This window comes from Rhopalosiphum maidis, chromosome 2 (assembly GCF_003676215.2).
Source record: "Rhopalosiphum maidis isolate BTI-1 chromosome 2, ASM367621v3, whole genome shotgun sequence".
Taxonomy (NCBI): Eukaryota; Metazoa; Arthropoda; class Insecta; order Hemiptera; family Aphididae; genus Rhopalosiphum; species Rhopalosiphum maidis.
In genome coordinates, this window is record NC_040878.1 from 30,612,447 (window position 1) to 30,638,094 (window position 25,648).

Here is a 25,648-nt window from a genome sequence, read left to right on the forward strand (position 1 = left end):
ACATCGGGTCGTCAGACGGTTTTGTTCCGGGGGGCCTTTTGTGTTTCGAATCAAAGACCAATTCTGCGGATTATCATGACGAAATGAATGACGATACGTTTTACGAATGGTTTGTTAAGATACTGCCATTACTTAAACCGAACGCCATAATCGTCATGGATAATGCTTCATACCATTCCGTAAAAAAATAGAAAATACCAGTGAAATCTTGGAAAAAACAAGCTATAATTGATTGGCTTGAGAGTAAAGGTGTGGTCGTTACTCATCCTACTGTTAAAAATGATTTAATGGAAAAAGTGAACAAAATAAAAAAACATCACGACACATACGTAATCGATGAGTACGCAAAAGATAACGGCAAACTCGTATTGCGATTACCTCCATATCACTGCGAGCTAAATCCAATCGAGCTCGCGTGGTCGTCCGTGAAAAGTTATGTTCGGACGCATAACAACACCTTCAAATTAAAGGACGTGAAGGAATTATTAATAGAAGCCGTGGAACACATAAGTCCGGATATGTGGAAAAATTTTATTGAACATGTTAAAAAGGTGGAAGACAAGTTTTGGGACTTGGAACATATTACCGACGAAATAATGGACGAGCTACCCGAAGAAGATGAACGTCATGTTCTCACGATAGGAACAGGAAATACAAGTTCTTCTGATTGTGACTCTGATTGATTTTTTTTTGTATTTGAATATTTTTTAGTAAATTAATATTATAAAGTGTATTATGTTATATAATAATGTATTATGTTGTTGGTATACATAAATAAATGTATAAATAAAATATGATATTACATACATATTATTTACATTGTTATTGAATACATAATAGGTGCCCCCTAGCCAGCTATTAATTTTTTCGCGACGTGTTACTTGAGCCGGTGTATACAAACGGCGGCCGTGATATTTGGCGCTGGTTACGCGTAGCGAGTGGGGGAACTTACGGCGGCGCCTAGGTGGTAGAGTGGGAGAAATGTGGGTACGAAACCGCGAAGCTCCGTCATTTGGATGCGCCAACGAAAAGCGTTCTCTCGCCGGCGCGAGTATAGTTATTTTAAGATGATTGGTAATAAACAAATTTAAAAATATTTTATAGTTCATACTGTTTATTTTAACACAGAAGACATACTTTTTGATAATCTAAAATTAAAAATGCCTTAAATCAAACTAATATGGTTTAGAAGAATGATTTTTCAGGCTTACTTTTGGCAACTCTTTTAATGTACATTTACCAGTATTATCAATTGAATTATTTTCATCATCACTTGGAACCCATACATTTAGTATACCAGCTTCACCACCAGTAAGCAATATACCATACTGAAATGAAAAAATATATTTATATTAGTAGAACTAACACAATTTTTAAATAAATATTATGGATAAAAATTTCTAACAAATATATTAAACTTTTTATGAAAAAATCTGTGTATCATTTTTCATTAACAGTTTTCACAAATTAATAAAATATTTTTGTCAAAGTTTGTTCAAGATTAAATATTCTTATGCCAGGTTACATGTAAAATTAATTGAAATGGTTTAACAAAACTTATTCATGGGCCACTCAATTATATTCAAGGAACCATTAGCTCACTATTGATGCACTAAAATTTTAGTTATTGTTCATGCAATTTACCATAAAAGTAGCAAGTGTATAATATTTATGAATTAAATCTAAAAACAACTTCTCATTTTTATATTATACACCATCGTAAAAGGATTTGTTTTATAAAAAATTGTTTAGAAAAAAGTTAACAAGAAAACACTTGACAGAAGAATTGGTATGGCAATTAAAAATTTTCTAGAGGCAGAAAAAAAATATACCAGGCCCACTCATTGTTGTATATTCAAAAATTATAGGGGGAGGAGAGAGATTATGTTTATCGATAAACTTCTCGGAACAACTCATATCTTTACACTATTGAAAGACTAAAAGGATAGGTTGTAGGTAGCTAGAAACCGTGGGCCACCATGTCATACCGCACGATATATATTGACGGTAAATAATTATAAATAAATTCATTTAAACACAAAATTTTTTTAAAATCCTTTCTTATTGCATGGTGAAAGTATCTAAAGGAACCACTATTTTAAATTTCAAGTGCGTACCTAAAATGGTTTTTGAGATATAACGATCAGTGAGTCATTAGTATTTGGATTTTATATGTTGTATTGATTAATTAATTAATTGAAAATTTCAAAATGTAATAATAATAATAACTTAATCAGAATAATTTAGATTTTAAGTATCAACTTTAAATTTCTTGCTATCAAATATTGAAATATTTAATATATAATATTTTATGCTTGCGTATATTTTAACTTACATTATAATCATACCAACTGCATCTAACAATTTGTTTATTATTTTTAAATAAACTTCTAGGTGACAATTCAGGACCATCATTTATTATATCAAGTGATTGCAAGTGTTCTCTATAAGTAAAAAAGTTAAATTAAGTAACAGTAAATAATTACGTATAATACAATTATATTTTATTACCCTCTGCTATTATCATTTCCAACTAGCAACATAATATTTCCATTTTCATTTGTTTGGTGACAATTGATTATTTGACTAAATAAATCAGGTTTTACCTAAAGTAATAAATTATACATTGATTAAAACTTAAAATTAGAAGAAAAGTTGTAAACTTACATTCATTGAACTACTAATTGTATCTCTGGGAATAATACTATACGGAGAAGAATCAGTAGTGTGCCATAATTGTACATCTTCTGTATGTGTAATACAAGATATGATTGAATCATCATTTTTATTTTTAAACCATCTTAAATTTGCCTTTAAAAAAAATATACATATATATTTATGAATAAAATAATTAAAATATATGAATAATACAGTCTAATATTATTGAACATTTATAAAAAAATGTTGTGTTACAGATGTACCAACTTGTAGAATATTTTCAATCTTACTAGACACTCAATAATATAAAATGATATGGATATAGAAATATTAATTAATCATTTGACTCACAATAGATGAGTTTGTATTAAAACTTAATTGAAGAGCATCTTGCTCAGTGGTTTGAGTAACATCAAATAAGTTTATAATACCATCAGTAGATCCACTAATTACAGTTTTGTCTTCAGTAGGATGAAATTTCACCTAAAAACAATAAAATGTTTGAAGTTAAATAGGATGTTATTAGTTAATACTGCACTCATATGTTATACATTTAATTTTATGTTAAGTGAATACTACACTATCAAGTGTCAGCTCTGTCTTATAAACATCAAACATATCAAATTTGCATTCAGTAGGTCCAATATTGTATGTTGTTAGCTTTAATATTAAAGTGAATAAACCTACGACTAAATCTATAGTTAAAATTATTTATGCTTAAGTATTGAATTTTATTGATATTTTTTCTTTAAGCTGGTCATAAGAATTTTTAACTTGTAATATTAACAGTTCTCATGTCTTCAGAGAGATGGCACAAACGTCATATTAGCGTAGCGTTTAACAAATATGGTACTTGGAAATAGATTTTAAAATGTCATTCTATACAAATTTTTATTTATCATTAATCAAAAATAAAATTTCCCAAGAATCTATTCTGAAAACAACTTAATTTTATTCATTTTATGTTAAAATCAAAAAAATATGAACTGCTAAATAAAATATTTAAAAAAAAATTCTGCATTATTAATTTTGTTCAATAATGCTTGGTGAGATGAGTGTACTAAGAATTACATCAAACACTAAGCAACATACATATACAGTATCTTAAACTGGAAGTATAAAATGTAATGAACATATAGTTGTAATACGACAAAACATTAAAGATATCAGAGTGCATCATATATCGATGGTTGCATGACAAAAGGTGATAAGCAACATTTTTGTTATTATCGTAGTACGATCATTTTATAATGAGTTACCAAATTTACTGTTACAATATGTAAATTCTAAAACACAGGTCCAAGCAACATTTTTTTGCTCTTCTGAAAACCTTGATATATGTCGCTTGTCCCCTTTTGTCGTGTAACTATCAATATGTCTACATGTAAAAAATGTTTATTCAAAAATTAAAATATATAGGTGCATTATAACCTTTTAAAAATAAAGGTACATAATATGTTGAAACAATATTGTTGAGATGAGTAATATAATTGTGAATATATTTAATATATTATTAGAATCCATAAAATTGCTAAAACTCCTGCCACAATGCCAAAAATATATTATTATGCATATTTTTCATAACTCAATAAGTCTTCCTAAAAATTATTGTAAATTAGAAAACTACAACACTTTGTTTTGGTTTCAAAAAAATTTTATTCCACCCCTTAACGTGTTACTGCATAGAGCATATACCTACACACACAGTATATTCACCTGTGTAATATCTTCTTGATGAGTATCCCAATAACCACCAAGTAGGTTAGTAGTCCGAATATCCCAAAATAATAAGAAAGCATCGTCTTTAAACACTTCTGTTCCAGCAACTAAGAATCTTCCATCACAAGATACATCAAAACAAGACAATGGTTTCAGTTCAGCATCAGTATCATCTAAAATGAATAAATATATTATAAATATACTCTAATAATTATTTTTCAGTACTTTACCTTTGAAAACTGAAACACATTTTTCTTTTAAACGTAAATCCCAAAGTTTAATAGTTCCATCTTCAGAGCCTGTGTAAACAATGGAAGATAATTGAGTACTACTTGAACCAAATCTAAAAAAATAAAGTAAATCAGTTGAGCATTGGTCATAAATAAACAATTAAGTGACAATTATAATTTTACTTGACATCAACAATTTTTTTATCATGCTCCAAGCATGCTCTAGTAGACTTTGATTCAGCATCAATATCAAAGATATTACAAGTAAAATTGGAGAGCGCTGTTGCTACTCTTAGTGATTGTCCGCTATAAAATACAAAATTCAGATACATGATCAGATATAAGATCTTACATTTGAATTTAGAAACATATATATAGTCATAAAGTTAAATACATTTTGTGTACATCCAAATTCAAAATATAAACATCATCTGAACTGATGACTTCTTCAAAAGTTTGTTTGTATTTAGTTTTATAATTTATTTCTTTAGAGCTATCAAACACTGGTTGTTCATTGATGTCAATAACTTCATCTTCATCCAAACTGTCTTCTTCATTAAAACTTGAATTACCTGAAGTTTCTCCGTTTTCCGAACTCGAGTCCGACGAATCTAAGTTAAAAACAATTAGCGTTCAGTAAATTTGATTTACAATGTATTTACAAAAACATAGTGATATTATATTCTTACTAACCGGTTTCTGTTATAAAATTTAAAGTCATTGTAACAATAAAAACTGTATGTACCAGGTGTCTAGGTATAATTAAAAAGTAATAAGCTGATTAATTCGCAAAAATATAAAATATAATGTATTATCATAGATTATTGGAATAACACGTGTGATGTAGACGATATAGTACGGTGTACCAATGTATCATAGACAATGTAATACTAAATGTGTATTAATGTATAATACTACCTATTATTGTATAATATTGATGTTAGTAATTTAAAATTTGAAAGTGATAAGCCTTCGCTTTATAAACCACGTGTGTTTACCACGGCTGTGGTGTTAGTGTTTTTATTCGACATATTACCAGTTAGGATTTAGGGATTGCCCATAATATGATTTTAAAAGTGATGCAAGAACCGAATTCTTTCAGTGTGACCTTAATATGAAAAATAACTTCGTATAATAACTTTTAATAATTTATTTACTTGACGAGGAATTATTTCTTAAAAAAAAAAAAATTAGAATAATATAAATATTAATAATAATATTATTAAAATAATCATAAATTATATTTTAATAGTACTTCGCCATGCCCATTTAATTATTTTATTCATCACACTTTGTTTCGTTTAAGAAATAATTCCTCGCCGAGTAAATAAATTATTTAAACAAAATACGTTTACTTAAATTCAATATACTTAGCATTAATTCATGATATCACATCTTTATAGTGCTTAAAGATTTAATATTTTATTTTTTTTACTTAGTCATTTTTACAAGAAGTTTCGAAGGGTTTTTGTTGTGATAAATAATATGTGTACACTGTACACACTATACACAGAGTTGGGCATATCATAGTGTACAGCTGCTTTACTGCTTACAGTAAGTGTTTACAGCAAACGGCTATTATAGTATAGTACTATTTAAGGTCGTACAGTGGCATTCAGATATATCACTAATGGGACCCAAGCCATTTTAGGTGCCCGCAGAAATTATTCTAGGGAGGGGGGCAATGTTAGGATTTAAAAAGAAATATTATAATTTTACTATTTTTAAACAACTACGTTTTTTATTATACTTGTATAATCGAATATATATTTTTGATTAGGTATATTACAACTCACAACCACAAGTATGGAAATACATAATTATAGCCCTATAGGTAAAGTTAACTTATAATAGGTTACCTATTATCCAATTACCACTTTAAATTTATTATATACAGTAAATAGTGATTTATCTTAAAACATTAAATATAAAAAATATTTTGGAAAAGCCAAGGGGCGTAAATCTCGGCTTGCTTTTATTGGTATTAAATATATAGCTACAAAAGACAAAAAAAGAAATAGAATTACAATTTGTTTTTTTAATAAAATGTATATTTTTTGACGGGATAGGTGATAGGTGGGTGGAAAATTAATTTTGTCCCACACATGGAAAAAATTCTGCACGTCCATAAAAAATTAACCCATATACTAACGCAGTAAAATGAACAGAAGTGGTGAAAAGGCTTACTAAAACCGTTACGCATTCTTACTGCAGCCATCAATGCAGTTATTTAGATATTAGGTATACGAATAAAAAATTATAGGTTATAGATAACCTGTATGACTGTATATCTTAGAACGTGGTAATTATTACCCAATGGTACAATTTACTAGTATTATAAATTTATAAATTATAATTAAAAAATTAATTTTGTGGTTGAATGGTAGGTACAACATACGATATATGAATGCAGTATAATTTAATTTACTTTATATAATAGTCTGAGATACAATAATGTAGCGGGCCACGTACAAGCGACCGTTCAACCGTTGGATGGAGCTATGCAGAAGTCGTGATGAAATAAAAGTCGTAAAATTCTCCAAGTGTAGGTATTTTTCTTAGTGTTTTTAGAAGTCCAAATGACTAAATCCTGACGGCTGACATAGACTGCTGGGGTTAAGATGCTTGTTCTAATTCTGATAAATCACGTCTGAAAAAGTCCTATCTCAGGCTCTACATTTCAGACTGTAGTACTTATATATATATATATATATATATACATATGTGTATATGTATTATAATTTATAATTATTATGACTTATGAGATATCGGATTTCAGAGCACGTAGCAATAACACAGAATAAATTTATTCTGTGGAAATAAAATTAATTATTCGATCGATAAAAAAATTGATAATAATTAATAATCAGATTTTGATGTCAAAGTTTAAGTTTTCCAGTTTTTTCAGTTTTTTAATTATTTGATTTTATAGCTTTGAACTTGCCGCCATAAAAAAAAGCCAATCAGAACAATTCTATTCACAGCTCTTACAGGTATTTTGTCATGTTGTCCGACGGAATAAGCTTATCTATGATCTATCAATTTTGTTTGTAATATAATATTTTTTTGAGTTCTCAGCATACATTTTAAATTATGGTTCTGAGTTTTTTTCATAATAGTCTTAAATCATATTATTCATTTACAATATGATCCACGGCCACGGATTAATCTGTTTCCATGGCTATAATAGTATTATCTTAATTCGTTGTTACGACATACGGATAAGTTATCTGCTATCATGATTTAAGATTTAACCATTTTAATCTTAGACCGTGGTTCAACTATCAAGTTTAATGTTTAGTTTTTAATATTATTCTTACGATTACTAATGGCCATACTCCATAGACACGCAACTAACTTTGTTATACCTACACCTATAATCATGCTATAATACACTACACTATACAGTTTATAGGTCAATATGGGGCCCCTTCCCATAAAATATCTTAATTTATTAAATTCTTTAATCCTGACTGTTTTTATTTGATTATAACATTTAACATAAAATATCTTTATTTTATTTTTCTAGACTTTTTAATTACAATAGTTCATTTTTTTATGCAAATTACATTTTCACAGTAGTTATGTAATTATTTGACCATCTAGTTCACTCTTTAGGTTTATTCAAATATTTACTGATTGCTATTATACACGATATTAATTATAAATTATAATATTTTCACAGCTAAATAATTTGCATCTTGTATTTTTTATTGAAAGATACTTGAACAAATAAGAACTATATTCTGACATTTTTTCTTGACCTGGGGTTACCAATGAATAATTCATTTACATATTGTTTATATAGCCATTAAAGCAAAGAAATCACATCATACAATTGTAAAGTATATATTTATAACATACTCTTTTTTAATAGAGTATAGAGGTTTCATTATTTTTATATTTTAATAATTTATTAAGACTTTTGTGTTATTAAATCAATATGCCGTTAAAAGGATTAAACATCTTAGAATTTTCTGGATTGGCACCAGGACCTTTTGTTGGATCTATATTATCAGATTTTGGAGCAAATGTGACCATTATCCAAAAAGTGAGTACACAATAGCAATATTATTTTATAATCCCAAGAAAAAATTATGTTGTTATTAGGTAGGTACTTTTTGTTTGTTTTATAGAGAAATGTTATTATGCAACTAACAGGCTTTTTAGATGGTGGTAAAAAGTCTATATGTATAAATTTAAAACATCCAGAAGGTGTTGAGATTACACAGAAATTAATCACTAATGCTGACATCTTACTTGAACCTTATAGACCTGGTAAGAATAGCTAATTCGTCTTGGGTACACATCTATAACAATGTTATTTAACAATTAATTTTAAAATATTACATTAAATAAGGTATTATGGAAAAACTGGGATTAGGCCCGAATGAAATGATGGCCAAAAATCCACGTTTAATATATGCTCGATTGAATGGATATGGTTCACAAGGAAAATATGCACAGAGAGCTGGTCATGATATAAATTATTTAGCCATATCAGGTTGTTTTAATAAGTGATTAATACCTAATGATAAATGCACTTCATTAATTTTTTTATTAACATGTTTCTTTTAATTTTTAAAATTTAAAGGATTGTTATCATTGTATGGTTCAAAAAATACAAAACCTGTTCCTCCTGTAAATTTTTCTGAATTTGCGGGTGGTAGTATGGTATGTATAATGGGAATTTTAATGGCAGTCATAGAAAGATACAAAAGTGGAAAAGGTCAAGTGGTCGACGCCAACATAACTGAAGGCATTTCGTATGTTGGAAGTTGGTTGATGTGTTCACAAGATTCGATGATTTGGGGAAAACCAAAAGGACAAAATTTGTAAGTAAACTATTTGAAATTAATTTTATGATTGTATTATTATGATCAGTATTGTATTCTTCAATTTTAATCAGACTGGACGGAGGAGTGCACTTTTATGATACATACGAAACCAAAGATGGTAAATGGATGGCTGTTGGTGCAATAGAACCAGAATTTTATAAAGTGTTCATTGAAGGACTAGGATTGAACATTGATGAAATTGAACAGATGGATAATTTTGAAAGAAATAGAGAAATTATTTCAAAAAAATTTAAAGAGAAAACAAGAGAAGAATGGTGCAATGTAAGTAAATTATTTTTAGTAAATTTATTGAAAAATTTAAAAAAAAATCGCATTGATTTTAGATTTTTGATTCAAAAGATGCTTGTGTTACTCCTGTGTTGGAGCTGGACGAAGTTGATCAGCATCCTCATAATGCAAGTAGAAATTCATTTATAAGGAAAGATAATAAGGTGTTGCCTGTTCCTGCACCAAAACTAAGTGCCACTCCTGGTGTTTCAAGTTCAACTAAACCGATTGCAGTTTATGGACAGAATACAAGGGAAATACTTGAAAGTATGGGATATACACAAAAGGAAATCAACAAACTATTTCAAAATAAAATTATATTTGAAGATTCAAAATCAAGATTATAGTTGGGTATTTTAGCTTATGTATAGAAGTAAGCTTTTGTGATCATATTTTTATGTATATAATAGTTTTATTTTTGAGATTGTATATCATTTTTTGTTTTGTTTTAATAGAAAAAATAAAAAAAGTTATTATTTTTAATATAAACATTTTTGGTTATACAACCATCTTATATATTTATATTCATTTGCAAAGTAATTATTATTATCTGGAACAAATTTTTGATCTGTTCTGTTTCTGAAATTCTCCAACTCTCTTTTATTTTTCCACACACCTAATAATAATAAAAAATATTTAAGTTTATACTTAGATATAAATACAATATTTTTAAAAATATTTACAAAGCCAAAATAAATCCACTTCAGCACATACCTGAAGATAGTCCAGCCATAAAAGCTGCACCTAAACAAGATACTTCAGTTCTGTTACTATTTTTCATTCTTACAACTGTAGTTGATGTCACATTAGCAATTGTTTGGCAAATGTAATCATTTCGAGACACACCACCATCAACCCTATATACCAACGTTACAATTTTAAATAAATTACAAAATTAACTGATATTGTAAGTAATATTGAATATTGATTATATAAATTATAAGTTAATATATACTTTTATAACCCCTTTCCCTTCCCTTATTAAGATATTAAGTAATAACAAGTTATTTCAATATTTTGCTATCAATTAAAGAAATATTACCATAAAGTATTTAATTTCATTTGTGGCATTTCATTGTGATAATTATCTAGTATTTTTTTAATTCTAAATGCAAAAGATTCCAAAATAGATATTGCCATATCCGATTTTGTAGTACATGTTGTAACACCAATAAAACTGTAATCTCTTCTTACTGATTTGGATGGCTGAAAAATAATTTTTGTTAAATAATTACAATATTTTTGTGTTAAATCACAGAACTACCTCAGATTCAGGTAATACAAATAATAAACTATTAGTTGATAATTCATTTCCTTGCTTCAACATATTTAATTCTTTTGTATTATTAAAACCACCTATATTTAATATGAAAAACAGAATTTTATTTTACTCATATTATAATCAACTTCACCAATACACATTTTACCAATGGATTTTGCTAATTGAATTAATGATCCACTATTGTAATCAACTGCTTCCAATGAAAAACAAATATCTTCATTAAACGTCCAACTCACCAATGGAAAATATCCTATTATTAAAAATGTGTAAAAAATTAGTTAAATGTTAAATATTCAAAATAAATGCTAATTGATTTTTACACATTTACAGACAATTTATTTTTAAGTTGACATAAAACATATTAAAAATATTAAAAACTTATTGTAATAATAATCATAATAAAAATATATGTTCTATCTGACCTAAACATACTTCCGGTAATGGACCACAATTTATATCTAGAAACATTCCTGTCCCCATTGTAACTTTGGCTGTATATTTTGAGAAAGAACCTGTTCCATACAGTGATGCTGATTGGTCAGCAAGCTATCATAACATGAATCTTATTAATAATTAAGAAATATCAATTTATAATTGGACGGTTTAATAAATGAACAGAGAGGTTAACTCACCGAACATGCAATTGTAATATTGGAGATTTTGCAAGTTATATTGTTATCTATTAAATACTTTAATAAATTTGTATTACAAATACTTGGAAGTATAGTATTTGTGATTCCAAAATATTGAAACATAAGATTAGGCATCCAAGACATCGTGAACAAGTTAAATAATCCAGTAGCACTAGCGCAAGATACATCAGTCACATGTAGTTTACCATTGCTGGCTTGATATAATAACCAAGTATCTAATGTGCCAAATTGTACTTCATTATTTTTCATATCTTGTCTGAATTTTCGATTATTTTGTAACAACCATAAAAGTTTCGGCAAAATCTATAAACAATAACGTTAGATTATTCAATGTATAATGTAAATTAAGAATACAATAACATATTAAATTATAATACTTGTATGTTTGAAAATGTAAATGATTTTGCAACTTTAAGTTGTTTTGATGCAAATATTAAATATAATATTTTTGAAATATATTTAACTATCTAAAAATGATTAAAATATTAATTGGATTAATAATCATAGTTTACTTTTAATTTTTTTTTTAACTTAAATTAATGCTCAATTTTAACATTTAATACTTAGATAATACTTACTTTGAAAGTTATTGATTTGTTCAACTCTTTAACTATTATATTTGAACGCGAATCTCCCCACGTAATAAAATTATGATAATGTTCACCAGTTTTTTTATTCCAAGTTATGAATGTATTTCGTTGTGTAGATAAACCTAAGCTTTTTATATTATTGGACTTGAGATCTGCATCTGTAAAAAGATCCATAGATTAAACTAAATATTATTATTTTTATACATACACGTATTTAATTATTTTAAATTTATATTCTTGTAACTGACATTATAATCAACTTTAAAACAAAGGAAAAAAATTTGAAATTAATTATTTGAAATTTAAAAAAGTAATTATTGGTTTATTATATAGATAGGAAAAATAAAGGTTATTCATTTTTTTATTTTATTTTTTTAAAGAGGTAATATGGTAATTAATTGTATGAAAAATTGATTTAGTTATCTTGTTAAACTATTTATGCAACCAAGGAATAAAAAATCAACTGTATTACATTTACATACTTTGTTTCTGTAATTATTTAAATTAACATATTTACATAATGGATTAATACTACCCTAAAATAAGTACTTAGTTATTGTACAGTGAATATTTCTAATGATGACACTATAAAATATTTACCTAGCTGTTACTAAAAATGAAATGTTTATAGTTATAACATATGAACATTATAACTAATAATACCTTTTAATGCATTTTGTAAGACTTGTTTTACACCATTTTGTAGTTCATTTGGACTAATTTCTTCCCATCCTTGAAAAGGTTTTAACATATTAATCTGTAAAAAATTAAAATCCATAATATTAATTGTGCACATTACAGAAAAAACTTAAACATTTTAAACATTCATCATAAATTAATATTGTAAAGTAAATTATGAATATATACATAATGATTTATAAGTAATATAATATATAAATTAATTGTCAGTAGATTTTTTAATATTTTTGTATTGGGGGAGGGTTGAAATTCTTCCCTGTATATGAATAAATAAATAATAGGTAAATACAGAACATTTGAATTCTATAGATAAATTATTGTAAAATAATGCTTAAATATATTATACAGTATTATATTTATACCCAACCTGAAAAATATTTCGATATAGTACACATAACATACTTTATATAAGTTTGTAAGTAATAAAAATATTTTTGATTTTAATTTTAATTTCTACCTATAAAAAAATATAAATATATTTTATATCATTTAAAATTTAGCAATCAATACAATAAAAATTCAAAATTCTACATCATAAATATAAAACATAATTTACAAATACATACTTTTTGTATAGAAGATCCCATAACACGAAAATCTGGTGAAAAAATTTGACATTTCAAATTAGTTGTACCTACGTCAATAGCAGCAATATAATCCATGATTTTGATCACTTTGATGATGGTCTTTTAAACCTATATAAATAATAAAAAAATATTTATCTAAATAACTAAATAACATACATAGAATATTTATCTATTATATTATAACATAAAACTTGTTATTAATACATATTATAAACTATATAATCTTTTTAGGTTTCACTATAGTAATGTGATTTAGTTAACTAAATTTAAATAAATACAGTTATACTGAAGTAGCGTTTTTTATTTAAAAGGCTGGGGAAATAATATTATAATTTATATGTCCCTTTATCAAATAAAAGTTAAAAGTATACATTTGAAGAGATATTTCTTAAATATATACATAATTATATTGAACTCATACACATTGAAATTAAATTTATTATGCAAAGTACATCTATTCCTTTTTATTTACTTGTATAGAAAATTATTTATACTAAATAATATTATATCCAATTATAATCGTATTCTGTACTAGTCAAAAATAATTGTATTGTTTCAACAAGTTATATGCATATAACTATATAAGTATATTCCTCGTATCGTTTCACCATTTAGAATTATTTTTATTTTTATAAAAAATAATATTATCTTGAATAGGGCAAAGTAACAATATCTAAATTGATTTACAAATAAATTATTATTTTGTACTTTTTGATTGCATCATTATTCATCAATCATATTATCGTGACGTATTTGTGTATTATTGTACCTAAGTAAATTATATTATTCATGCTAAAGATAAATCTCGTAGAACAGCTATACAAGGTAATTAATAATTATTATAATTATATTACATTAGTAGGTACATTAGAAAATATTAAATTGTATAATATTTTTATTTTACGATTTACGAATTACGACCACTGACAGCAAGTCAATTATTATTATTATGGCAATTTATTATTTATTGAGATAGGTAGGTATATCGATTGTTTGGTAAGCCAATTCAATTAATGATCATTCATCTGTAAATGAAGCATCTTTTTGAGCATATAAAAATTATTTTTCATCATTTTGTGTTTTGTATGTTATTATAATAATATGATATAATTATTAATTATATGAACATGAATAATATAGAGTGCGATAACATGCCTTTAATTTAGTTCCAAAAATATACAAAACTTCAAAATATAAAATTTAAGTAGGTACTTAATAAATAATCAAAAAATATTATTAATTATATTTAAAAATTACGTCAAGTAATTAATGTGATATTAAAGTTTAAAGTGGTGTTGAATAAAAATTCCAATAAATACGTGTTTGTTTTGAAAACTTAAATCTCCCAATGGTTTGGTCATTTCAGCTGGGAGAACCACCTTCCAGAGCAAAAATAAAATATTTTCGAACATGCATAATATTTTTGAAAATAACTTTTTTTGTCATGAAATTAAATGTTTTAATTATTCAATTTATTTCATACATATCACTATTCACTACTTATATCAGAACAATAACTAAATTCAGTAACGTAGAACTAAGAGAAAAATACATGTGTTTCAAAAAAATAATTAATCTTTCAACTGGGAGAAATTCGGATTGAAAAATCAAAGTATAATTAGTTTACGTATCTATTTTATAAAAAGAAGTTAATTTTTTTTTTTTATCACTGGCATCATTACATTATACGTGAAAATGTATCAAATATCTTAAAACTTCTGTGATTTGTTTAAATTATTGTGTTTGAAAATAAATTATAAAAAGTCCATGGACTAAGTTCTAATAAGATCATAATATAACGCCACAGACTTCTATAATATAATACAAGTAATATAAAAGTTTTTTGTACAACGCTTACAATAGCCAAATTAAGAAAATTATTTTTCTTTATTACCGACACGGAATCCCGAAAATCCTAACAGTAAAAACTAGCCTTCAGTCTAAAATTAGATCTCACTGACTTATAATCCAAATTAAAAAAAACACTTCAATATTTTTACAATACTTTTGGAATTATAAATTTTAAAACAATTTATTACTAAATCTATAATTAAATTTTATAAAATGTTTTGCCTTTGACTATTATATTTATTGTAACGAGAGACAGCAATATAAAACATATTATATTATAATTACTATGTATGTAGTAGGTACGTTCAAATATTAATTTGAATCCACAGTAGGCACTTTTATAATGTATAACAATAATCAAACTTTTAACTTTATTATATCTAATCATTATTTATTATACAGGGAGCATTAGGTAATTTTGTTATGTAACATTAGGATACGAAAAACGAACAATACAAATGTCGATTTTGTGTATTCAGAGGTATATTCTCTTTCGAGGTGAAAGATAATTGTTAATAGTAATTGGCTATTTTATACAAAAAAAACATCGTTTTTCATGTTATATTAGTACCACAAAATAAATTTAATTTATTCTCTGATTAAACTAAATATTATAGTGTTTATTTTCATTTGGCGTTTTAATTCAAAATTTAAATATTGCTTTATCCTTATGTATAACGATTAACGGTATTTGTATATTGTATGTTAAATAACCTATGTAATAATATATCTTTTCAGCCTTGCAAGTTGCAGGTAACCAATACAATTATAATATCAAAATTTTCGAGTGGCGAGTATACGAAGAATAAGTTAGTTAGTAGATACTATTAATTATTATACTTCTATAATATAAATGTTCTTGCAAGGCGCAATTTAGGTGGAGCCGTAGAGATATGTCTTAGTACCCACTATCCTCTTAGCATTTACAAAGATATTTATAATAAATAAAATAATTTATAAACAATGTGTCCCCAGGGAAGTGATTATGATTTTTATAATTAAAAATATTATAAATTTTATATTAAAAAACCTATAAAGCGGCCAAAGGGGAAAGGGTCTAATTATTTAATTTTTTTAGGTATTGACAATTATTATTTTTAAACAAAATGGGACCTATTGAATGTTTGTTGAGGTATCTTTACAGCTTTTCAACTTTTTATCGATTTTTTTCAATTTTAAAACTATTTTACTGTGTTATCAATTATAGGGTACTCAATTAAACCAATCACCAGAATTGTACAAATTAATTTTATTAAATTATAATAAGTAAAAAAGTTGTCAAAATTTAGCATTTTTGAAAGAAATTTGCGTAAAACTACAAATAACATTATATTTTTATCACATTTTTTAATTATAATAATTATACTTTTAAATAATATTATTGATTATAAATACTAGTATTAGTTAAGTTATTTTTATAGTAGTATAATTTATAATCAATGATAATACCTATTACCTATAGTATATTAAGTTTTGTTTTCGTATTTTCAATAATTTTCAAGTAATACACTGCTAAGCGTGATTAGCTTAAGATTCTCAGAATCGTTTATCGGTTTATGGACGGGATTAAATGGGGTAAAATTTGTTCATACCTCGAGGTTAGTTGTGATGTTTTAATAACAGTATAATAGCATAAGTGTTTTTGTGTGGTAATTCGTAAAATTTTAGTTGTCCGCATGGATCTGTAGATTTTGTGTAAATTGTTCACAACTTAAAAAAAAAAATAAATAAAAATAAAAAGCCTACGGTTAAAAAAATATAATATTATTATTGAATTTGGAGTTAAATATTTTATTTGTATTTGTAGTTTGTACGATAGATTTTTAAGATATGATAATATTTATACTTCACTAGTGGTAGGGAGCTAAGGGTACACATTAAAGCTATGGACGATAAATATTATACTTTAATGGTAAACAAGCGAAGTCTTTCGAAAAGTTGAAAATAATCAACTAAATAGTAAAAGTTTTTTTCAATATTACAGATAATATAAAATTATATACATTTTCTAAGGAATGGTCTAAACGGAATACTAAATTATATTTACTTAATCATAAATAATTATTACTACCTACAGGTACTAACTTATCTTTCTAAATTTATGTCTTCGTAGTACTCATTATATTATTTCTAAAGACTGAAATAAATTGGATTTACCAATTAATCTCACAGATTAAATATTTTATAATTTGTGGTGAATGGTAATATTATGATTCTATTACGCACGTATTTATATTTACAAGCTTATAAATTAAGTAATTCAGTTGTAATTTTTGTTTTTATTAATATTAGTTTTATAATATTACACTTTCATGTTTTGACACTATAAAAAATCATTCCATTACTCGATTTTTAGTATGACACACTAATCAAACATCATAACTCAATAACTAATATAATATATGGATTGGTATTTGATAATTACATTAACGATCGTAATTTGAAAATATACACTATTGAGACATTGGGTAGTGATGATCGATGAAAAAGTGGGGGGGGGTTAAGTACCTCGATTATATTTAGCCTGGAAATGTTTTTGTGTTTTATGTAATATATTTTTTTTAATCATTATTGATTAGTTATTTTGAGTTTTGATGATTGATGGTTTTATAACTAGACTAGTTAAACTAGTGATAAATTATAAGTAATAAGTAAGATGGTAAGAGGCAAGACGTATTAAATTATTAACATGGCCGTCAACTAAACGCTTCATAATAGTTATAAGTGTCTATCCTCATTCTCCAAAAGTGAAAAACAGTTGTCAAAAAGTATTGATAATGAAGGCATTATTGGATAATATATTTTGTTGAAAAGAATAATTGACCTAGTATGGATACCTTATTATTGAACAATAATTATTTTGCGATATTTTGAATACATTAATGAAAAATATGATACATAATCCTACCTAAATAAATTAATCTTTATTTAAATAATAAATATTTATTAGATAAATTAATTTATATTTTATTATGATTTATTATTTTTTTTAAATAATACTGTTTCTGTCAAAATACAATAATAAAAAAAAAATTTAATCTAATGAATTTATATTAGTTTTTGTAGATGATTAGGGCATTATTAGCCTCCTGGCCTTATCCAAACATTAAAAATATTAAGAAATTTTTGTCTTAGGTAATGATTTCTGACTAGCACAATCGATTCAAATGGAAATTGGAGATATATAATATATATATATATATATATATAAGACTGGGTATTAACGAGTTAAAAGTTAAAATATAAGTTAAAACGTTAAGTTAATTAACTCGTTACATTTTTTTCAAATTAACTTTTAACTTAATAAGTTATTTTTTATTTTAGATTAACGTGTTAACTTCAAGTTAATTTTATTCAAAGTATCTAAATTAATAATTTAAAATTTTAGGGTTTATTTTAGAAAATCAGGGTTTTTGATAGCTAATTGGTACTAAGATATATCATTTTAAACTTTCCTGGTAATTTTCTTGAGTATAAAGAAAAATTATTGAATTAACAAGATTATGTGTCTGGAATTTTTTAACTTTGAAAATTAGAAAATTTTAACTTAAACTAAGTTACTTTTTTTTAAAAAGATAACTTTAAACTTAACGAGTTAACGAAAAAAATATGAGTTACTTTTAACTTAATTTAACTTGATTCTTTTTAAAATAACTTAACTTAACGAGTTAAAAAAATCGTTAACTTGCCCAGTCTTGGATATATTATAATACAACCTTCAAATTATATTATATGCATCGTTTGATAACCGTTTATCATAATTTATAGTTAAAAATGAATGTATTTTGTATCATTGTAGTTCATGTATATTATGAAGTATAATAAAGAACAAATATCTAAAGATCATTTTTGTCGTTGTTTTTATTTTTTTTTAAATTTGGATTTATATCTAGATCTAGAGGAGTAAAATGCATGTAATATGTAAAATGCCACGGTAAGACGGTAAAAAATTATATAATATGTATAAAAATATATGAAAATTCACGATAAAGATACCACAAGTGGTAAATAAAAAGAAATGTCAAGAGTGAATGCATGATGAACACTTAATTGTAAATCAAAATATGTAAAAATAGATACTAGATGGAGGGGGTGGCCAGTTATCACACAATACAAATTCAAAAATGTAGATATGTTTTAGCGAGATCAATCAATCTTTGAGATCAATGATCAATGTATTAGTGATGTAGACTTATAACAGTTACATAACTGCACAGATTGCAGTCAGTAGATACATTGTAATGATGATTTACCTATGATGAAAATATTTCTGTAGGCGATATTTAATAGTTAATTTTATTAACAGAATATCAAATCTGTTTCAGTCGAGTTAGCTACGGTATAATAAATACGAGTTTGGCCAATTTATTACATGTCTTACGTCTTGTAATTTGGGCACATTCGTCTACGAGTACTATAATATGTAGCCAGAGCAGTCATATGGGGTGGTCACGGAAAAGAACGTACTCTGATGCTGTTTCGGCCGTCACCGACCCTTCGATGATCGTCCGCCTCCGCAACCCGGTGTCTTCTCACGCGGACGTCATTGTCGGACGCGAAACGATGAGGTCGGTGGTAAATAAAAAGATAGGTAACAAAAATAACGATGACGATATACTGAAACGGTGAAGACTGTTAGACGTTGGTGTCTCGGCGTAAAGGCGACTTCACGATAGTCAAAATAATGCGCTCGAAGCAAAAACTGTGCGCGGCTGCCGTACCGGGCCAGTATCAGACTCGGTGTAAACGTCTACCGAACCGCCCGGACGAGTAGAAAACATAATACCGTATTGCGCGTTGAAGTGTGTGCGCGAGTGGAGGAAAATTTCGGAAATTTTTTCGTCAGACGTCGGCGTACAATATTATTATTATTATTATTATTATTAAAATAAAAACATCAACTATTGTCTGCGAAAATCTCAGTTAACTGATAAGCTAAGTGGATGACGGAACTTACTGTTACAGTGGTATATATTGTTGGTCGTCGTCGTAGTTGTCATCATTATCAAAAGCGATTGTACTTTTACAGTGCGTGCACCGGTGCGGTCCGATTTCACTCTGCTCGCATTTATTTTCATAAGTCGTTGTCGTCATTCATTATCACATACGATAGTACGGTACTTGCGTGTGCGCTCGGCAGCCTGGACTTCTGTGCGCAATCTAATATATACACTAGTTTTTTCTTTTTTTTGTACTTATTTATGTTTTAATGTTTTCCAAATCCGCAAATTACTAGCTCTTTCCAGACGCTGTAAATCTCGCGTCGTCCGTTCTGAACACTCTTTGTCGATTTCGATCGTTACCGTAGCCGTAGCTCCTTCGACCGTTTGTATCTACAGCCGTGTCGAGTTCGCGCGACGCGTCCGCTAGCAGTCCTCGGACAACCACACGGTAAGTGTCTTGTTCAGCAGCGGTGTCCGACGCTCCTGATCGACGGAGTTTTTGAAACGGACGTTTTGGTGGTGTGTTATAGGGAACAGCAGGCGATGAACAAGGACACGAACAGGCGGATATTGGCGATACAGGCGAAAAAGAAACGGCGTAAATTACCCAAGAAGCCACACGAAGACCGTAAGACTGTTTTGCCCTCTGCACCAAATAACAAAGGCTCAGACAAGGCCAAGGCCCATGTGAATCAGAGGGACAGGGACAGCGATTCTTCATCAAATGAGTCTGATGAGGGCACAGATGAGATGTACGCATCTGACGAGGAAGAACAAGAAGAGTCTAGTGACTATTGCAAAGGTGGTTATCACCCCGTCCAAATAGGAGATGTATTTCAAAACAGGTGAGATGGAAATCCGAGATTCTTACTTCATAAATCCAATGGCACTACTAGTCCAAATTCTCGGGATAATGTGGTTATACTGCTATAGTTCTTGTAAAAAAACTATTGTAAACAATATTACTAAAAGATGCATGTTTTTTACCTAGAAAAAAAATTTCCAGCAATTATTTATAACCATTAACTAGGGATGAGGGTAGGGATAGGGTAGAGCTGAGCTTTCATAACTTCACCCATAATTGCTTAGCCTTCATAGGAGATGTATACTTTTATTATCGCTTTTATGTATAGTTGTGTCAATACCTAAATTGTTGTTATAAGTAAAAAAAGCATATGAAAGATTACAATTATAATTTGTATGTACACTTTTTATAATATGAAAACTACTGTTAATTAATTATTGATTGATAAAAAGTAATGATATTTTTTATTATGCATGATATACTTTGATATCTTAGAGCAGATAACGATTAATAATTAGCCTCTTACAAATTGGAATATTGTTTTAAAATAGTCCCTCTATATTATTATAAATTAAAGCAATGGTATCATAATAATAATAATGATAAGTATAATAAATTAGTTAAAAAAATAAGCCACTCTCTGAAGAAAATTAATTTAAAAAAAATTATTTTTAATTCTTAAAATCATTTATCTTGATGTATATAACTATAAGATTTAAATAAGTAATATTTATTATTATTTTTACTTACTGTCTTTTTACAGATATCATGTGTTAAGAAAACTTGGATGGGGCCATTTTTCAACTGTTTGGCTATGTTGGGATTTTACTGACAAGCGTTATGTTGCGCTTAAAGTAGTTAAAAGTGCATCTCATTTTACTGAAACTGCTTTAGATGAAATAAAACTTTTGAAAAGTGTTCGTGATTCTGATACTAGTGATAAAAAACGAGAGCGAGTAGTCATGTTATTGAATGATTTTAAAATTAGTGGTGTTAATGGTAATCACATATGTATGGTATTTGAAGTACTTGGTCATAATTTGTTAAAGTTGATTATTAAAAGTGATTACTCAGGTATACCAATACAAAATGTTAAGAGTATTATACAACAGGTACTTGAGGGATTAGATTATTTACATACAAAATGTAATATAATACATACTGACATTAAACCGGAGAATGTATTAATATGTGTCGATGAAAAGTATATAAAAAATTTGGCTAAAGAGGCAGCTGAAATTCATCAAACTGGACAAAAATTACCTGTATCATTTAGTAGTACTGCACCAAAAAGTAATCTCAATAAACCTAATTTGACAAAAAATCAGAAGAAAAAAATGAAGAAGAAAGTTAAACGACAATCTGAACTTCTCAAAGTACATATGCAACAATTAGAAGAATTAGAGTCCAAACAAATTGAAGAATGTAGTGGTGAAAATAATAAAGGCATGTATTCTTAGAGTATATATAATATTTTTAATTATAATTAGTAATCATTACCTTATGATAAATTTGGTTTAAAATGTTTAGATTATTTGATTAAAATTAAAGAATGGAATGTATTATATGATTAAAATTTCATAGCATGATACTTTAATGTTAAAAATTAACTTAATTGTTTATTATACTCATATTCAATATTTTGTGTTCATATTTGAATAATAATTTTTTTAATTTTTTTTTTTAAATTAAGTTTTTCATTATTTTAAAAATTCAGCTCAAAATATGTTCACTACACAGTGCACATACTTAAAAAAAAAGTGTTTTTGATGGTTTATTGTTGCTATTAATATTTATTTTATTTTTGAATGCTTTCAGATGATGTCAAAACCACAGAAGAATCAATAACAGTTGATGCAAATGCTAGTGAATCTTTATCTAATGGTTATAGTAGTGACAGTACTAATCCAAATGTGGCAAACTCTCCAACTTATGAATCAAATACAGAAAATGATCATAATTCAGATGAAACTAGTACAATACATGAAAATGGAACTGGGGAATCTAGTAAAAACAATAAACCTTTATCAAAAAAACGATCGTTTAGAAGTAAATCTCGTGATGATCCTTCAGAAGATCCAGCATTTAATATATGTGATATCAATGTAAAAGTAGCCGACCTTGGTAATGCATGTTGGATAGATCGCCATTTTACAGAAGATATTCAAACTAGACAGTATCGTTCTTTAGAAGTATTAATAGGAGCCGGATATGGTACATCATCAGATATATGGAGTGTTGCATGTATGGCATTTGAATTGGCAACTGGTGATTATTTGTTTGAACCACATTCGGGCGAAGCTTATTCAAGAGACGAAGATCATATTGCTCATATTATAGAGTTATTGGGTAAGATTCCGAAAAAAGTTATTGATGGAGGAAAGCAATCACCACAGTTTTTCAATAAACGTGGAGATCTGCGCAACATAAGTAGTTTGAAACCATGGTTTTTGTATGATGTACTAAGAGAAAAGTACAAATGGCCTGAATCCGATGCTAAGGCATTCACTGGTTTTCTACTACCAATGTTAGAGTTTGATCAAAATGCTAGAGCTACAGCTGCTCAGTGTTTACAACACGAATGGTTAAAATGTTGATTATACTTCTGCTGTTAACATGTACTTGGTAAGAATGGAAATATATTTTTATTTTGTAGTAGAACTTTATGTTTGTATTTTCTAATAAAGCCACAACAAAATATGAATTTTATATCATGTAAATAAGTATTAAATATATATTTTTTAGAATAATAATACATACAATAATATTAAAATAGTCATTTCAAACGTAATTTATGGAAGATATTATAGCAACATTTGTATGTTTGAATGGTTTGTTTGTAGTAAAAAAACAGATTTTATATAGTATATGTTTTTAAGCAAACAAATAATTCCAATAATTTATTAAACAGTCATGTATTAATGAATGTAAATAACTGCAATTCATGTTTATTATTTTCCTTTATTCTTGAAACATTGCTTTAAATAAATTAGTCAAAGAATTAGGTTTTATATTATATTTTAAATTTGCAATAATGAGTGATCACCTGCATCATTATTTTTAACAATGAATAATCATTTTGGTTTTTATTCCAGAATTAATTTGTTTTTACCTTGAAACTTTTCAATGAGTTTATTTTTAAATTTTGTTCCTATTCACTCCAATGGTTAACACATTTAGTCAAAATAACATACTTAAGCTACTTAATTACACATCACACAATGAGTTCCCAATTCCTATGTCATTTATTTTTGGGAATAAAGTTATTTTGTGTATAAAAATATTTTATTTTTATCATTATATTGTAACACATTATTATTTATAGTAATTTTTTTCACAATATCATTTATAACAATTCTTATGCATTAGCCATTAATTAATGTGCCTATAAATCTTTATTTACTGTCCAATTTTATGATATGTAACTATTACTGTTAACTGTCAAAATTACGTATCATAATTTGTAATATAATAAAAAAAACACCATATTCAATGATTACAAAATATAAAATAGGTCTGTTTTTGTATATTCTAACTATAATAATTAATAATAATTACCTTTAATTTTTATTGTTATAAGGGTAATTTGTATAACAGAAGCCTATTTATTTTAAGAATAAATTATAATTGGTTAATATTTTAACATGTTCTTCAATTAATTAGTTATTGTATATTACTTTTTGTATTTGGAAGTTCATAGTTCTTTCATTCATTGTCAGGCAAATTGCAAAACTGTGTGTTTATTATTTTAAACCTATAATTAAGTTTATAACAAATTATAATTGGTTAATGGGTACATTAACAGTAAATAATAGTAAATTCAGATTATGACTTGCGAGTAGTAATTGTTCAGTATCCATAACAGAATATTGAATTATGGTATTGGTTACAATATCTTTTAAACATCTATTAATCTTCATCTATACATTTTATAAATTAGGCAATATATTTATTAAAATGATTTTATTCAACTTAATTTTTAAATTAATATCTTTAGCACTTATCATTTTTTGTTCTCCATCTAAATAATTCATTTTACATCAGTGTTCCTTGGAGTATAATAAAATTAACCTATTCCTGCATAATATTTTAATCTTTTTAATCCTCATTTAAATGTTTTTACTAATCAAACAATATTTTTTATCTAATATAAGAACTCAACAATGTTCAATTCTTAAACACAGCAATTTATAACATTTTTCATTCTATTATCAAAAAGTATTTGGTATTTTAACTTTCAAACACATTTATAGACATTTTTTTACCAGCATAGTATTTGATGATAAAAATAACACATAAATTTATATTTTATGAATCACCTTTATTTTTAACAATTTTTTCACATAATATACTATGTTTTATTTTTATTTTTGTAAACAATATGTTTTTATTCCTATAATTAGATAAACGATACATTTTAATATACTACAGTAACTTCTAACAATAGAAGTTAACATTTTACTCATTTTTTTTTGTAAGTACATTGAGAAACATTGATAAATAAA

The 25,648-nt window shown here is 26.5% G+C and overlaps 4 protein-coding genes across 8 annotated transcripts; 2 read left to right on the plus strand and 2 right to left on the minus strand.

The window, feature by feature from the left end:
• Positions 1-1,096: 1,096 nt before the first annotated feature.
• On the minus strand, positions 1,097-5,594 carry LOC113554410 (WD repeat-containing protein 89). The gene is made up of 10 exons (XM_026958238.1): positions 5,301-5,594; positions 5,002-5,218; positions 4,791-4,913; positions 4,608-4,720; positions 4,375-4,550; positions 3,010-3,141; positions 2,668-2,811; positions 2,512-2,606; positions 2,336-2,444; positions 1,097-1,328 (listed from the first exon to the last, which is right to left on the minus strand). Exons 1-10 carry the CDS (start codon positions 5,326-5,328, stop codon positions 1,176-1,178), a joined length of 1,290 nt encoding a protein of 429 aa, XP_026814039.1. The 5' UTR covers positions 5,329-5,594; the 3' UTR covers positions 1,097-1,175.
• Positions 5,595-7,756: 2,162 nt separating this feature from the next.
• LOC113555011 (alpha-methylacyl-CoA racemase) lies at positions 7,757-10,168 on the plus strand. Of its 3 annotated transcripts, XM_026959264.1 has the most exons (7): positions 7,757-8,447; positions 8,529-8,658; positions 8,744-8,885; positions 8,968-9,111; positions 9,202-9,442; positions 9,517-9,727; positions 9,790-10,080. In XM_026959264.1, exons 2-7 carry the CDS (start codon positions 8,551-8,553, stop codon positions 10,078-10,080), a joined length of 1,137 nt encoding a protein of 378 aa, XP_026815065.1. In that variant the 5' UTR covers positions 7,757-8,447; positions 8,529-8,550. The 3 variants fall into 3 exon arrangements, with proteins under 3 accessions (XP_026815065.1, XP_026815066.1, XP_026815067.1); XM_026959265.1 differs by having other exon boundaries at positions 7,759-8,658; positions 9,790-10,168; XM_026959266.1 differs by lacking the exon at positions 7,757-8,447 and having other exon boundaries at positions 8,562-8,658; positions 8,718-8,885.
• On the minus strand, positions 10,076-20,489 carry LOC113555010 (putative glycerol kinase 5). 3 transcript variants are annotated; one of them, XM_026959263.1, is made up of 12 exons: positions 20,353-20,489; positions 13,524-13,652; positions 12,922-13,015; positions 12,247-12,416; positions 12,046-12,135; positions 11,648-11,971; positions 11,438-11,561; positions 11,161-11,265; positions 10,998-11,089; positions 10,776-10,939; positions 10,448-10,590; positions 10,076-10,349 (listed from the first exon to the last, which is right to left on the minus strand). In XM_026959263.1, the coding sequence occupies exons 2-12, from the start codon at positions 13,617-13,619 to the stop codon at positions 10,213-10,215; spliced, it is 1,539 nt and encodes a 512-aa protein (XP_026815064.1). In that variant the 5' UTR covers positions 13,620-13,652; positions 20,353-20,489; the 3' UTR covers positions 10,076-10,212. The 3 variants fall into 3 exon arrangements, with proteins under 3 accessions (XP_026815064.1, XP_026815063.1, XP_026815062.1); XM_026959262.1 differs by lacking the exon at positions 20,353-20,489 and adding an exon at positions 19,777-20,303; XM_026959261.1 differs by lacking the exon at positions 20,353-20,489 and adding an exon at positions 19,863-20,302.
• A 22-nt stretch (positions 20,490-20,511) lies between these two features.
• Positions 20,512-23,852, plus strand: LOC113555009 (SRSF protein kinase 2-like). Its single transcript, XM_026959260.1, has 4 exons — positions 20,512-20,786; positions 20,869-21,183; positions 21,907-22,589; positions 22,962-23,852. Exons 2-4 carry the CDS (start codon positions 20,882-20,884, stop codon positions 23,738-23,740), a joined length of 1,764 nt encoding a protein of 587 aa, XP_026815061.1. The 5' UTR covers positions 20,512-20,786; positions 20,869-20,881; the 3' UTR covers positions 23,741-23,852.
• Positions 23,853-25,648: the final 1,796 nt, after the last annotated feature.

Excerpts from the sequence above, each read along its gene's own strand:
- LOC113554410 (XM_026958238.1), bottom strand. The coding sequence starts at position 5,328 with ATGACTTTAAATTTTATAACAGAAACCG. Across the intron at positions 5,219-5,300 it reads AAATTTTATAACAGAAACCG|ATTCGTCGGACTCGAGTTCG; the intron begins GTTAGTAAGAAT and ends TTTTTAACTTAG. Across the intron at positions 1,329-2,335 it reads GCAGTTGGTATGATTATAAT|TATGGTATATTGCTTACTGG; the intron begins GTAAGTTAAAAT and ends TTTTCATTTCAG.
- LOC113555011 (XM_026959264.1), top strand. The coding sequence starts at position 8,551 with ATGCCGTTAAAAGGATTAAACATCTTAGAATTTTCTGGATTGGCACCA. Across the intron at positions 9,112-9,201 it reads AAATTATTTAGCCATATCAG|GATTGTTATCATTGTATGGT; the intron begins GTTGTTTTAATA and ends TAAAATTTAAAG. Across the intron at positions 9,443-9,516 it reads AAACCAAAAGGACAAAATTT|ACTGGACGGAGGAGTGCACT; the intron begins GTAAGTAAACTA and ends AATTTTAATCAG.
- LOC113555009 (XM_026959260.1), top strand. The coding sequence starts at position 20,882 with ATGAACAAGGACACGAACAGGCGGATATTGGCGATACAGGCGAAAAAG. Across the intron at positions 21,184-21,906 it reads GGAGATGTATTTCAAAACAG|ATATCATGTGTTAAGAAAAC; the intron begins GTGAGATGGAAA and ends GTCTTTTTACAG. Across the intron at positions 22,590-22,961 it reads TAGTGGTGAAAATAATAAAG|ATGATGTCAAAACCACAGAA; the intron begins GCATGTATTCTT and ends GAATGCTTTCAG.
- LOC113555010 (XM_026959263.1), bottom strand. The coding sequence starts at position 13,619 with ATGGATTATATTGCTGCTATTGACGTAGGTACAACTAATTTGAAATGT. Across the intron at positions 11,972-12,045 it reads TTACATTTTCAAACATACAA|ATTTTGCCGAAACTTTTATG; the intron begins GTATTATAATTT and ends TATTGTTTATAG. Across the intron at positions 10,350-10,447 it reads TATGGCTGGACTATCTTCAG|GTGTGTGGAAAAATAAAAGA; the intron begins GTATGTGCTGAA and ends TATTATTATTAG.